This window comes from Pararge aegeria, chromosome Z (genome assembly GCF_905163445.1).
Source record: "Pararge aegeria chromosome Z, ilParAegt1.1, whole genome shotgun sequence".
Classification (NCBI taxonomy): Eukaryota; Metazoa; Arthropoda; class Insecta; order Lepidoptera; family Nymphalidae; genus Pararge; species Pararge aegeria.
In genome coordinates this window covers 63,125-77,053 of record NC_053208.1, presented here as the reverse complement: position 1 = coordinate 77,053, position 13,929 = coordinate 63,125, and the positions used below count along the sequence as shown (strand labels likewise).

The following is a 13,929-nucleotide window of genomic DNA, read 5'->3' as shown; positions in this document are numbered from 1 at the left end:
AGATGCATTACCCAGGGAATGAACAGGGGAATGTATTCAGTGGCGTGCACTTCATACATGCACAAAAGCACTGCATACCCTTAAATTTATATATAATAACCCGTATAAGAGGAGAATTTTAGCCGTTATATTCAATTGTCCCGCAGTATGCATACCCTGGTAAGGAACCCAATGCACGCCACTGAATGTATTTGTATATTTGTATGTAGAATCCCGCCATACTATCAATACATGTTAATAGGTCAGGTAAAGCTGTAGCTATTGGTCTCCTTCTCATTGCAGCGAGTCTATTAAAAAGTTACAACTCTTCCATCTGTATTCAATATAATAAAACTTTACAGTAACAAAGTGTGTCCCGAACTAACAGTCCTAGCCGGTCCTAACAGGAAAAGAACTGCGCTCGCCCTTTTATATTGAAGGTTAATACTGCCCCCGCGGGCGCGGTTTCCATTTGATATTTTAAGTTTTGGATCACTGCAGCATGCAGATACTTCTTACTACGGAACCTAAAACAACCTGACCCGTAAGGTCGCACGGGTAGGTTATAACTGTACTTGTTATACGTGAACCAATATGCTGGGGGTTAAACTTAATAAGAAACACATTAAGAGTGTATGTTAGTAGGCCTCCACGTTATTTAAAAACTCTTTACTTCTTACTCAAAGGCACATTTTACAACTTGTCGTAGCAAACGACCAACGTCCAGTGCTGGACACGCGTCCGCTCCGAGGAGCCAACGATACGAGTCGGCGCGGGGTGGTATACTCGCTTACGAAAAACTAAGTCTTATTTATCTCGTTAAGCCATGAACCATAAATAAACAGTTTGGCTAAGCGATGTAACCGTTAGTATGAAAACTCGAAATATATTCATATTAGTGTCGATCCGTTGCGGTAGTTCTCGGTCGCTGCACAAAGGGTTAAAATGCATTTCTTGGACTCGCGGAAGTGCTTTATGCGGCAGTTAACTGTAATGGCTCGATACACACTGTCCCCCCGACATTGTCATTATTCTATTAAAATGAATTATATTCTAGAACTCCTGAGAATAGCACTGCAACAATGTAACGAGATGCGACGCCCCGGATTGTAAACAAGTCTTCAATCAAGGACATCGCGGTCACGGCGGGGTAGTCCGCGGCACACGCCTGGCGACTCGACAATGGCCGCTGCTGGCTAGCTTAGGACATCTGAGTCTGCTTGCTTAAGTGTTACAGTATCGCATTAGCGGGCGCCATATAATTATTTAATCCGCTGTTGCCCGCGACTTCGTCCGCGTTACTTCCGGTAGTACGCAAATCACGCGGGAACCGACAGTTTTCCCGGTGTTTGTCTTTGAATATTAATGTGAACTTTTATAAGCAAAATTTTGCTGCTCTATTGCACTATTGCAAATCTCTAATTTAATTCAAAATAAACTTTTCAAAAACACATGTGAATTATACACTAAAACCTTCCTCATGATCCACTCTGTCCGTTAGTAAAAACCGTATGAAAATCCGTTCGGTAGTTTGTGAGTTTTTCGCGCCCAAACAGAAAGGCAGACGCGGAGGGGGACTTTGGTTATAATCTTTTTCTACTTCTTCTGCTTGCGACTCAAGTTGTCCTGGTCACGGGTTCACGTGGACCGGTTACGGTGTAGATCTGTTGCCTAGATCTCCCAGCAAGCATTGGATGCCGCCAGGAACAGCAGCAGTTTCTTCGCTGCAAAATATATCCTGGTTGTATTATATACTTGCCAAGCGGGGCAGAAACCGGTTGAATGCAGCGGCGTCTCCGCAGCCTCCTAGCAGAGTCTGCATACATCTGTGTCGTGCAGCTTCAAGCTGAACTTGTGCCCGTTAAGCCCAAAGTGCCCCCAAAGGTTCCCACTAGGATGCATACCATTTTAAACAATAGACAATAATATGGCAGCCCATATTATGAAAATATTGTAAAATTAGGACTTACCCCTTTTAGAGTATATAAATAACTTATAGAGTGATTATAAATCACTCTCAAAAGTGGGTTTTCAAAAAAGACTTACAGTTTCTTCAATTACAGATTCAAATTATAAACCTTAATGAAGATTTCCGCGCCTTTGACCTTAAACATAAAAATTACATTCCAACAAAATTAATGAATTCCGAATTGCGATATCACCTGAGCTCTATAATAAAGAAATAACGACACCGTTTGTACTTGTTACTAATATTTGGAATTTAGTGTTTAATAACGCATTTGTTATGAATTTATTCGTCTCCGGGTTCGAGTACGGAAGTGCAATGTTTTACAATTTTTTTTATTTAAATAATACAAACATTACCAAAAACGGCCTATTTATGTTTTTTGTGATTATTTATTTGTAACTAGATTTACGAGTGTTTTTAAAACATACTGGTCAAATAAAGCCATTAATATCTTTGTTAATAGCATTTCAGAATTTCATTCATTTAAAACTAAGTTTCTAGTTTGAGTATTTCTCATCACATTATTTGCACGTTTATGTTTATAAACGAAGTTTCGATAAGTTTACATTTATTAACAAGAGCGAGCGCATTGGGCGACGTAATACCGTGACAGTGACAAACAATCGCTTACAACAATACAAGGTATACTCATCAAATGGTGCACCATGAATTATAAAAGAATATATACATTCGAAGTGTGATAGGTATTCATTTCAATATATAAAACTAAAAAATCTAACGATCCGCCATGTCAGGTGAATAAACACAATCCTGTACCACGTGAACTGCGAAACTCTCAATTTACATCATTCGTGATTTGAAGCTACCAGTTGCTCAGTTTTTTGTTACCAATGCCGTAATCAATAATCTTTAGCTCGGGAACAAGGACTTACTCAAGGTCTAATTTGCCTGTAACGTCACGAGTACCACCCGGCGAACGTTTTAGCAGGAAATAACTTTTTAGAATATAATTTGCAATAGAAATCAACAAAACTTTTAATTTCTGCAAAAATAAGTTATGAATTCGATATAGTAGATACCTCAGAACGACAGTTAGTTCACGGGGCAGTTGTTCAACATTTCTTATGAATAGGGATTTGCGGTTTGCATGGAATTTGTTTAAATCGTCATTCTTTACTTGTAGTAAGCAAGCAAGAATAACTGACAAACGTCTGTTTTGTCTGCATACATTGAATCGATCTATCTAGAAAAGCGTTTCATAACCCGTGATAGGAATAAACGAGGTGTAAGTACCTCGAATAGCCCTCGAGCAGTGTTGAAGTGCGTTCAATCAATTGTCGGCGAGTACACATAATGCGGCACGTAAATCACAATTTTCTATTTAGCGGCCGACTCTCGGATCGAACGCACCAGTTTTTTTAAAACGTTTACAATATTGATCTTTATCTCTAAATTTATATATACAAGTGCTTTTTTCAAATATTACTAAAGGTTGTTTAGTGTAATCCAAATTGTTTCTTAAGATCGCGATTTCTTATTCGTGTATATAATATTTGGAAGTTAGCCTGTGGGAGAATATATCTCGATCCCAAATATTCTATATTGTTATTGTTATTCTAGCGTCAGCAAGAATTTAAATTCAAATTCCGGCTTTTATATACAATTCTGATTCTTCGATGAATTTTGGAATTAAATACTTTTTATAGGAATATATTATATATTTTTTTTCATTAATATGTATTACACATTTCTCTGTATAATGCTTTTCGTGGTTTTGCTACATTTGGTAATGTATTTATATATATATTGTTTTATCTTGTATACGCAGAATCGAAAAAGGTCAACTGATAACCTTCAATCCGGAAGCCTTTGTTAGAACGAGAAAGCATATGCAACCTTTCTTGAAAAAAATACTGCAGTCTCAGATTTTTCAGCAGGTATGTGTTTGAGAATCTTCTAAATTTGTTAAATGCAGCTAATTGCGAATCACACGGATCATTTAAGTCCAGTTGTATACTAATGCCTGTTGTGACGCGAAGTGTAACTACTGACATGTGTACACGCGCACATTGCGGCCACGCTGCGAGGCGGGCACCAGTCACGAGCGCCTTTAGCCCGCGACACATTGAGCAGAGTGTTGTTTTACTCGGCTGCCTAGCAGTAGTCCAGCAGTAGTGCAATGTTTTCAGGGATTTAGTGTACGATTTATAAAATTGGGGACTCACTCGGAGATATCACCATAATTTAATTCGATGGTAACATTTTATATCTCTGACTTTATTAGGGTATGCTTGTTTTAAGTAAAAAAAATAGATATATCTTGCTTCAACGGTAAAGGAAGGCTTGTGAAGTCACCCAATCCACTACGGCCTGAAACCTCATCGTGGGAGGAGATCGCGCCCTGTAGTAGGCCGGTAATGGATTGATATGATGATGGAGATGTATTTACTACTTTGTTTTGCAAAAATATTGGTGTTTACTTTCTTAATTCGATATAAAATAACGCATTTCATGTTAAAAATGATTTATTGCGAAAAAGCGGGAAGCACTCCTGGCGGAACATCGCATCGCAGTCGATAAGTGGGCGCGCGGGGCTGTTGCAGTTCATCGACGAAAGGCTGGAGCTGTTAAACTCGGGGCGCGGCTTCAGCGACGAGTTCGAGGCCGAATGCAACGTTGCGGGCGCGGCGCCGCGCACGCGCACGCACTACCGCGAGTGGGCGCGCGCGCTGCGCAAGGAGGGCGGCGCGCTGCTGCGCTCCGTCAAGGACAAGGTGCGCCCCCCGGCCCCGCCTGCGCGCTGTGCGCACGCGGGGCCTTTAAAGTGTGAATATTTGCAGGCGAACCCGGCAGTACAGTCGGCTGTCAAGACGGTGAGTGTTCTTTCCCCGAGCGAGCGCACTGCCTCCCCGCACTCGGAACGGTCGCGCGGTTCGCTTCTGGTGACGCGACGGATGGTGTTGAACCGAATGTTAAGTGAACTTGTGGTTGCCACCGCCAATTTCGTTATGATAAATTTAAGCATTTATTTTTAAACTATTTAGATACATTTAGAAACCAATATTTTTATTTCGCACTTTAAGATAATTTAAGATTTTTTTCTTTCTTAGTATCGTTAGTAGTAAAACTGCGTAATCGACCTCGGAAGCCCTTCCGCAGCACGGAAGCCAGCCACGTAGGCGTCCGTAACGTCATCACGTGGTCATACTAAATATAGTTTGGTAGACGTACTTTGATAACACTTTTATTCTTAAACATGTTAGTGTAGTCCGTGCGGCCGTCATCGCACGCGCCCGCCGCGCCGTCCGCGGACACCTTAGTGTTACTTAGTTAGGGCTCGGTTTCGCGTCGGAATTGCGCGCCACTGAGGCCAGACATGAAACGCTTTCATGCACGGAAGGCGTACAGATTGTTCTACAGGTTCCACCAAGTCGCGAATAGCGCGAAATCCTAAATTATGTCTGGCTCTTTCACTGCATGCATTCTTCGCACTAACTAAATCACCAACAGTTCATTTCATCGAACGCGTCTTACAATGCCTACACAGTATTACGACCCTCTACGAACAAGCAATGAATGGTTTCAAATAAGTGAGTGGCATTTTGAGACAGCCAAGAAACAGACAGACTGTATCGCGTTTTAATACGACATATATAATACATGTAGGAGTTGGCGTAGAACCACTTGAGGTTATCTCTCCGACCGTCCACAAAATTAGGGAGGAAGAACCCACACTAGCTGTACTTACTACCAGTATACATGCAAAAGTCCATTTACGGATTTAGCGCTTCCCAAACATCTGACCTAAGTGCATTTGTCCACAGGCTTAGCACACGAGTGAGGCCATGACAGTTATTGGTATACAATAGCCCAGACCTGGCTTCATTGCTGTTCAGATATTAGATGTTTAATATCCCAAGAAAACAAAGGGAATATTACACATGCGAAAATAACCTTTTGCCAACTTCAATGATCATGTATAATGACGAGTGGCGTCACGTAGTTGAGTAGTGATGTGATGGTTCACCTGCAACGGACGCGAAAACGCAAACGCACAACTTGTCCGTTTGCCTGGCTCGGTGCGGGCGGCGCACCTGTCCCTCGGAGGAAATGTGCGCGATGCAATCACAGCTTACCATGGGATCACACGTCATAGTGCGAGACTCTCGCAACCCAGAGCGGGACAACGCCTCTAGCGGCTTTATGTACCGCCAGGAACAAGGCGTTGGCGCAGTGGGTTGGTGGCCTATCTCCCACCCTTTTAAACATTACTTCTTAATCTACCGCTCCTTTCTCCGCGCAGCTGTGTTTGGTTATAATATTTATCAATTTGGATTTCTACCTTCTTAATCTATGAATATATCAAGCGATGACAGCCCAGTTGGTAGGACATCGACTACACGGGACACCCAGTTTGAATCCCAGCTCGCACCTCTAACTTTTCTAATTAATGTGCGTCTAAAGCAATTCAAATATTCTAGGCTTCAACGGTGAAGTAAAGGAGTTGTTCATAAGGTTCTCGAAGGCGTGTGGAGTCCATCGACCATTACGGGGTGGTAATGGTTGGCGGTGGATCCACATATGATATGTATAAAGCTGCTTATACTAAATGTGAGCTGTTTGATATTTTGACGGCTTCTTAAGTTGTGGAAAATTTGTTTTTAGAGCACGTACAAGCCTTTTATTGCAACGGCTTTTTAAAAAGAGTTTATCATATTCTTAAAGATATTTCTACACTAAAGTACCTGAGTACCTCTAGGAAAGCTTTTGAGTTGCGCGCGATAGAGTAATGAAATATGAGACATGACATGTGTACTCCTCAGGAAGAACAATCAATGTAACTTTTTCTGCAAAATGACAGAAGGTTATAATTTGGTGGATTTAATGCTAAAACTAAGGGAGATTTTATTAATTAATTTTATTTTAAAAAGAAACATTTTTAAGTGCATCATCAATGCCATAGATAGCTGCGTATTGGCACAGCAATGAGAGCTACTCTCATTAAATCAATTTCTCTGGCAGGTACGTCAGGGCGGCAAAAACATGAAGTCGGCTGTGAAGGGGTTAAAGAACAAGATGCCTAAAACAAGTTCGAGACCATCCTCCATAAACACCATCGACGAAAGCAGGTAACGTACCGCTCGTACCGCACGTACCGCACGTACCGCACGGGACACCGACTGTATGTCGGCTTTACGTTCCGATGCGATGTTAGAGGGGCTGGACTTAATTAGACCGAGGGCTGCGTTTGTAAGAGTGAAACTAGCGTCCGAGCGAGCTATCCGGCGAGGTAGCTCACTACTAGCAGAACGGTTCAAAATGATTCGGAGATCTAAAAGAAAGTTAATTCCTGCATACACCGTTACATGTTTTGTCGCTGACGCCACCGTGTCGCTGTGCGCAGGCTGTCGAGCGAGTCGTCGTCGTCGTCGGGCTCGCCGTCGGGCTCGCCGCCGCGCTCGCCCGCGCCGCTGCCGCTGGAGCTGCTGTCGGAGATGGAGCTGCTGCTGGGCGGCGCCGGGCCCAGCGCCGCCGAGCGCGCCGTGAGTGCCGCCCCGCGCCGCCGGCTTGCCTTCCGCCAGCCCCGAGTGGCAACCCAAGCTACCACTGTAACTAGCCGACGGGAAAAAGTGGCCCACGTGTTGATCCGCGGTATAATCCAAAGTAGTTTTCGCGTGAAAGAGTATTACTAGAATTTCATAGTATTTCGAGTCTAATGGTACATTTTACAACAAGTACGGTACATTGGATTTGCACGATAAAGAAGTCAAGTGTGTTTATTACACGCTATCATACTATCGATGCACACGCGTTCCATACGAAAATTTTCATCACACTTGCGAACAAAAAACTGGCAAAAAATAAGGCTACAAAATTAATAAAAATAAAGCTTTTTAAACTGGTATACTTACATTCACTACGTGGATCATATTAAAAGCAGATGAAATATGTGTCAATAATTGTATTGTGTTCAATCAACTAGTTATATCGCACCTTCTGATTCTACTTGGGCTGGCGAAACGCAAATCCGACGAAACGGTAAAACTTAAATTTTTTCAATTTTTCTTACTTTTTTTATGATATCATAGTACAGTGCGCCGTCGACACGCTCGCCCTCGCGCGAACACTACTCGGATGACAATCAGCGTAACGTTTATGATCCCACTTGTGTTCAGATTTCCTTGAACATTTAAGTGTTACTGGTAACATGCATTTGTACATTGACTTGCTATGTCGGTGAACATTACGTGATTGTCATCCGGCGCCTCAGCCCGTCGGTGCGCACGCGGGCACGCAGGCGGGCGCAGGTGCTTAGAGCACGGCGCCACTACTCGCTTGCGGATTTTGATTGTCATCACGCATTATTTGTATAGATGTAGTGAGAGCACGCAGTAGATTGTTGTGAAATGTTGTAAGTAGTGCGCACTGCACGGGTCGCGGCATGGTCCGCGTGGTGGGCGCTTGCGTGCGGCGGACACACTCCCGAACTGCGAGCGGTCTTTTCATTTGGAACAGGAACTCGTTCCTTGGCCTACGGCTTCAAACGCCCACTCGAAACCTCTGCAGATATTTCGAGCGAATTCATTTTTGCTTCCTTCATTTATATCAAAATATTAAAAAGTAGGTCGACGTACGTCGAGCGCATCGAATTCGCGGGTCGGGCGCCTCGAACGCCTCGGTTTCGAGCGACGTGCGACGGAGGGGCGCTCCGGCGGCTCGCGCCGCGTGCTCGCGTGGCACAGTGTGAACTTTCTATTTGCAGAAAACTCTGACCCCCTGCCCCCCTCCCCGGCCCGCGCCCCCCCTCCGCTACCCGATCGTGTCGACGCGCACGCTGGTGGACGTGTCGGACGCGCCCGCGCCGCCGCCGCGCGCGCACGCCGCGCCCGTGTGCGCGCGCCAAGAGACGCGCAGCGCGGGCGTGGCGGGCGCGCGCGCCAGCACGCTGCGCTTCTCGGGCGACGCGCTGCGCCTCACGCTGTCCAGCCGCGCGCCCGCCGCACGCGCGCCGCCGCCCGCCGCGCCGCAGGTACCCGCGCCGCCCGCCCGCACCCGCACCCGCACGCCCGCTTGTAGACACTAGTGGTTTCGTTTGGAATGTTTGCCTGCATTGTATTCGTTATCCGAAGCTTGTTCTCAGTGTTCCCACCGCAGCTATCTATGGCATTGATGCTAATTAAAAACAATGTCAATTCGAGCTGCTCTTTGAGTAGCGAGTCCGAGAAACACACGACCCGCTCGGACGTCGGCGGGATCTGATATCCGGCAGACCGACACCGTGCGCGCTGCGACCTCTAGTGGCCGCGCTACACTGGTCGCAGCTGGGCGCGTATCGTAAACCGAAACACTCTTGATGCGGATATTTTCTAGTACATTGTGAATTATCTGAAGTGAATGCAGCGACGAGAGTTATTGGGGCACTACTTCGGAGCGCGTTGTCCCGTGACAAGTAGATGAAGCTTGTGCACTGGCCGACTTCACGTTACACGGAACGTGCGAACGTCCCCCGACACTCCGATTACCGGAACTGATGTTCACCGCGTTGGCAGTTTTGATAAAACTAAAATTTTGTTGAAACAAAGTGCCTTAATCATTTGTTAGATAAATCTACCTTTATTGGAGTATCACTTCAATATACAATTATTATTTATTCCCATTAAGTTTGTTGAAGTGAGCTAAAAATCTTCTGAACTGAAACTATTACCATGGGATATGACAACATTATTTACTGGAGTATCTGCTTATATTAGTCCCCTAAATTAATCACAGTACTCGCTAACAGAAGTCATTGCGAGCAAATCTTTCCTGCTTGTTTATATTATTTTTAAATCTATTTTACTAATACGATGTTGCGTCCTCCACGAGGAACTGTATCTTCTAAAGCGATCGGTATGAAGCGGCGCGGTCAGTGACCGCTTGCACTAGTCGCCGTGCACACTGTTGCTTCCTGGCATGAGCCGGTGGGAACACTGCATTCCGGTTCATGCGCGCGGCTCGTGTGCACCGTGGGATGTCCGACCGACCCGCAGTGCGGCGCGCTTATATTCTAATTATATTCCCTTACGGACACTTGGAACTCTCTGTTGCTATGCGTGAAGCTGTCGCTCGGCCAGACATACCAGAGGCTGCACGAAGCGAGCGGTCGGAGCGTGCGTAGGGAGGCTTTTATATTAATTACGACGAGTCGACTTCAAACACGTTCGGACACGCAAATCCTTTGTATTAACCCTTAGTCTCTAAATGTGGACATTGACTGGACTGAAAGTTGGAATACTAATAATATAGTTTTTGATTGCACCTTCACGTCATGTATTGCACACTTGTTACCGTTCAGTTCACGACTGATGTCTTGCACATGTGACGTCGGTCAGTTATTTAATAAAGAATCTAGAATTCATATATGACATATATTTCGGCTACTTTTATAATAAATTTGATTTGCATAAGAAGGCAACTATATTTTTCTACAATACTGTAAAATTTAATTTGTCGATCCCGCAGTAAGGCTATATAGTAATCGACACAGTTAACATACCTGATTTATATCACAGTGCTGCGACATTCCTCTGGTGTGCCGGATGTTGGATGTTGGATCGAGATTCGACAATTGGAAACTATATTTTTTTTTGTAAAAGCGGTCAAGTATATAAAATTGTTTTAAACAAAGTTCAACATTTATTTGAAATCGGCTGGAAATTATCATATCATATATTATTTGTATTCGTTTGGAATAAATATAATATAATACGTTTACAAGTATACATTTAGTTTAAATCCAGCCGCTAACTGCGCTAGTTCGGTTGTAGTGTGTGTGTGTGTGCGCGAGCCCGGCCAGTGACGCTCGTATCGGGCGAGGTGGAGTAGAGCTAGCCGAGTGCGGTGGGTGGTGCGAGTGCGGGCGGACACGCGTTCACACTTCACGCGGGGGCGTGGCACTTGACACGCCGCAATTTCTGTGCTTAATTGTAAATGCGTTTCTCATGCTATCAGATTTTTATCCTTTTGTTTACGGATTTTTGATCTTTGTTTCGTGGATTTAAGTAAATTTAAATCAGTCTAATTTCGGTAGCTCCAGATTTAGTCGAAGTACATAGCTAGTGCGGAACGTTAATCGTACGACTGAATTTCGTACCCTTGACCGTTTTTTTACAGACACTGTCAAATTACTTGACGTGGGAAATAAGGAACGGAGAGAGTAATTATTTTTGACACGCAATGTGACCTTTCGTTGACTTAAAGAGCGACCCGAAGCTCGTTGCGCCGTGTTGCAGCCGGGCGGCGCGGACCTCATCTCGCTGGGCGAGCCGGCGCGCGCCTCCGACAGCGCGCTGCTGCACGAGTACGGCCTGGACTTCAGCCGCTTCGGCCTGGCCGAGCCCGCGCCCGCCGCGCCGCGCGGCTGGACCACCTTCGACTAGCCGGGAGCGGAGCCCTCGTTAGACTCGAACGAGGCGCACCTGTGGATCCGCGTCGGCTACGGGGAACCCGAACTCTACAGTCGCCGTGACCGATTGTAAAGAAAGAATTTAGCTAAATCGCCCACTACCAAACTACCGAATATACGAGGGGCCTTGAATAATAATATTTTAAATCAATGATACGCTTTCTCTAGCAACTAAATTAAATGTTATTTACCTCGCGGCGAAAATTTGATTGTATACTGTACATAACTATGTAATGTTACACATATCATTCTAAGCTGTATATTTCGTAGACGATTGTTTTTATTATATACATATTGTAAAGATGAAGTCGTTTAGTGCTTCTAGTTCTTCCTATTTGTTATCGTTTCGTTGTTGAATCGTGATGTATTTGTCTTCGTCTCGTCTACTGAGAAGCGGTCCGTGCGGTCGCCGGCAGGCGCGACAAAACGAAGACGACTGAAATGATTTTGTTAATTGTAAAAAGCAATATTGTATGAATTAATTTATACTTATATTATAAATCATGGTCTGTATGTTTGAACTCGAATCTCAAGACTACTAGCTCTGGCCCGTGACTTTATCCTTGTTTGTTTATTTCGTTTGCTCGGGCTAAAGACTGCAAAATCTATCTGTAGGGTGCTAGCTATATTAATGCGAAATTGTCAATTCTAGCGAGTTCAAACGTACAGCACTATGGTATGAATAGGTACCAATATATTGTATATATTGTTTAATGTACAGATGCAATTTTAAATTATTTGATGACGTTTTGTCTCTTATGTACTAATTGAACGTATTTTCGTGATTGAAAGCAATAAATATACATTAGTTAGTGATACTTTGTAGCAGAACACCGTCCCGGCCGGGCTGCGCCAATGGAAGACTATCTCCCGAACTCAAGTTGTCGTGGTCCGCGCCTCCGACTTGAGGCCCTTTGTAACGTAACGGAGGCTGCGGTACTCACCTAGGCGCTACCTCCCGAAGGCGCCCCGACCGGCCGGTGTGATATATTTTGAAGCAGAGTAAGATGGAGTTGTTATACTCTGGTAGCCTTGAGACGTGCGGCGACACGCTGTCCACTGGGAGGCGGGCGAGCTCCGCGACCGAACGCTCGGAATCTACGATGTAATAACGTATGCCTTTATATTTAACCAACGTAATAAAATCGAAGTACAAGTAGCTGTCTTTAGATTAAAATATATTATCTCGTATATTATTTTTAACTGTATTTAATTATTTTGAATAAAAAATGAATTATAAAACAAGTATATTTTTGTTACGTGTCATGGCAACACTACTTTAGTTCAGAGCCAATATGAAAGACCTTTCAGTTTACTCATAAATACATTACTTTACTACTATTATAAAGCTGAAGTTTGTTTGTTTACTTGAACGTGGACCAGTAGTTCCTGAGTTCACTACTGGTCCGATACGAAAAATTCTTTCACAGTTGGATAGCCCATGTATCGAGGAAGGCTATAGGCTGTAAATCATCAAGCCAAGATAATTAGGAGTATAGAACCAATTAAGAATTAAGAATGATTAAAAATCGGGGTGTTTCTTCCCTTCGTGAGTTTCCTTTTAATCGTTTTAACGATTAAAGTTTCTATATATTGGAAGCAGGCGTTTCTTTGCGGAATTCCATGATATATTATGAAAGTTTTGCTTTATTTGATAAACTCCGCGAAACGCAGGAGAATGTGTATGTAACAATTATTCATCGTAAATTCAACATCTGAGGAAATATCTGCTAACTTCCGATAGCAGATCATTTTCGAGCAAATCTAAATTTGACGCTTGTTCTGGACGTATGCAGCTTAGATCTATAGTTCTGTCGTAAATACTGAAAAAAAAATAACCCCAAATACCGTACACTAGACCTTTGAAAAAAAAAATTAAGACCCGTAGCCGCTCGGAACTCTTTGGTTTCTGACACACCAGTCTATGGACTAAGGCGGGGGTATTAAGGCCTAGCTATTGTAATAAAATATATAATATAATTTGTAATAAAATGAAAAGTATCCAACATAATCAACAAGATTTATTATTAATCAGTCATTTAATTAAATTACTACAAAGTGATAACGAAAAGTAGCATCTTCTGCTTAAAACTAAAACAATATTAAACTTTATTATAAACTCTGTCTGAAGGCGTTATTATCCTGTGTGTGTTAAAAGGCCTATAGTTTTAACTACAGAAAAATCAACTTATTCCTACTTTGTAAATTGGTATTTTTGACATTTATAATCCTACCAATAAAGCAATAGGAACATAAATGGTCTTAGAAAATTAAATAAATTGCCTCTATTCGCATCCATCAGGACACTGAAAGTCATCAATATCTTGTACCGACAAACCGACACACCGTTCATGATACCACTTGACGCATCGCGAGCATTGCCTCATTGCATCATACATCCTGTCTTCTTCGCAGGCATGATAGTACAAACTCACTTGCTTTTGTTATAGTGGTAGAGTTTTTTGCCGATACGATTTTAGCTTTCTTTGGATTTGAAGTCTTTAAATTTTCCTCTTTCCTGTTCTATCCTTCTTCGCTTCATTAAATTTCTCATCATGTTTAGTTTTCATTCTTT

At 43.3% G+C, this 13,929-nt stretch overlaps 1 protein-coding gene across 1 annotated transcript in view; it reads left to right on the top strand.

The window, feature by feature from the left end:
* LOC120636279 (DENN domain-containing protein 1A) overlaps positions 1–12,572 on the top strand; it is a 30,537-nt gene extending 17,965 nt beyond the window's left edge. Inside the window, exons 8-15 of the mRNA XM_039907691.1 lie at positions 3,738–3,846; positions 4,513–4,683; positions 4,750–4,782; positions 6,932–7,038; positions 7,314–7,452; positions 8,673–8,939; positions 9,124–9,244; positions 11,150–12,572. Coding sequence (XP_039763625.1) covers positions 3,738–3,846; positions 4,513–4,683; positions 4,750–4,782; positions 6,932–7,038; positions 7,314–7,452; positions 8,673–8,939; positions 9,124–9,244; positions 11,150–11,328 — 1,126 coding nt within the window. The 3' untranslated portion in view covers positions 11,329–12,572. The remainder of the gene's footprint in view (positions 1–3,737; positions 3,847–4,512; positions 4,684–4,749; positions 4,783–6,931; positions 7,039–7,313; positions 7,453–8,672; positions 8,940–9,123; positions 9,245–11,149) is intronic.
* Positions 12,573–13,929: the final 1,357 nt, after the last annotated feature.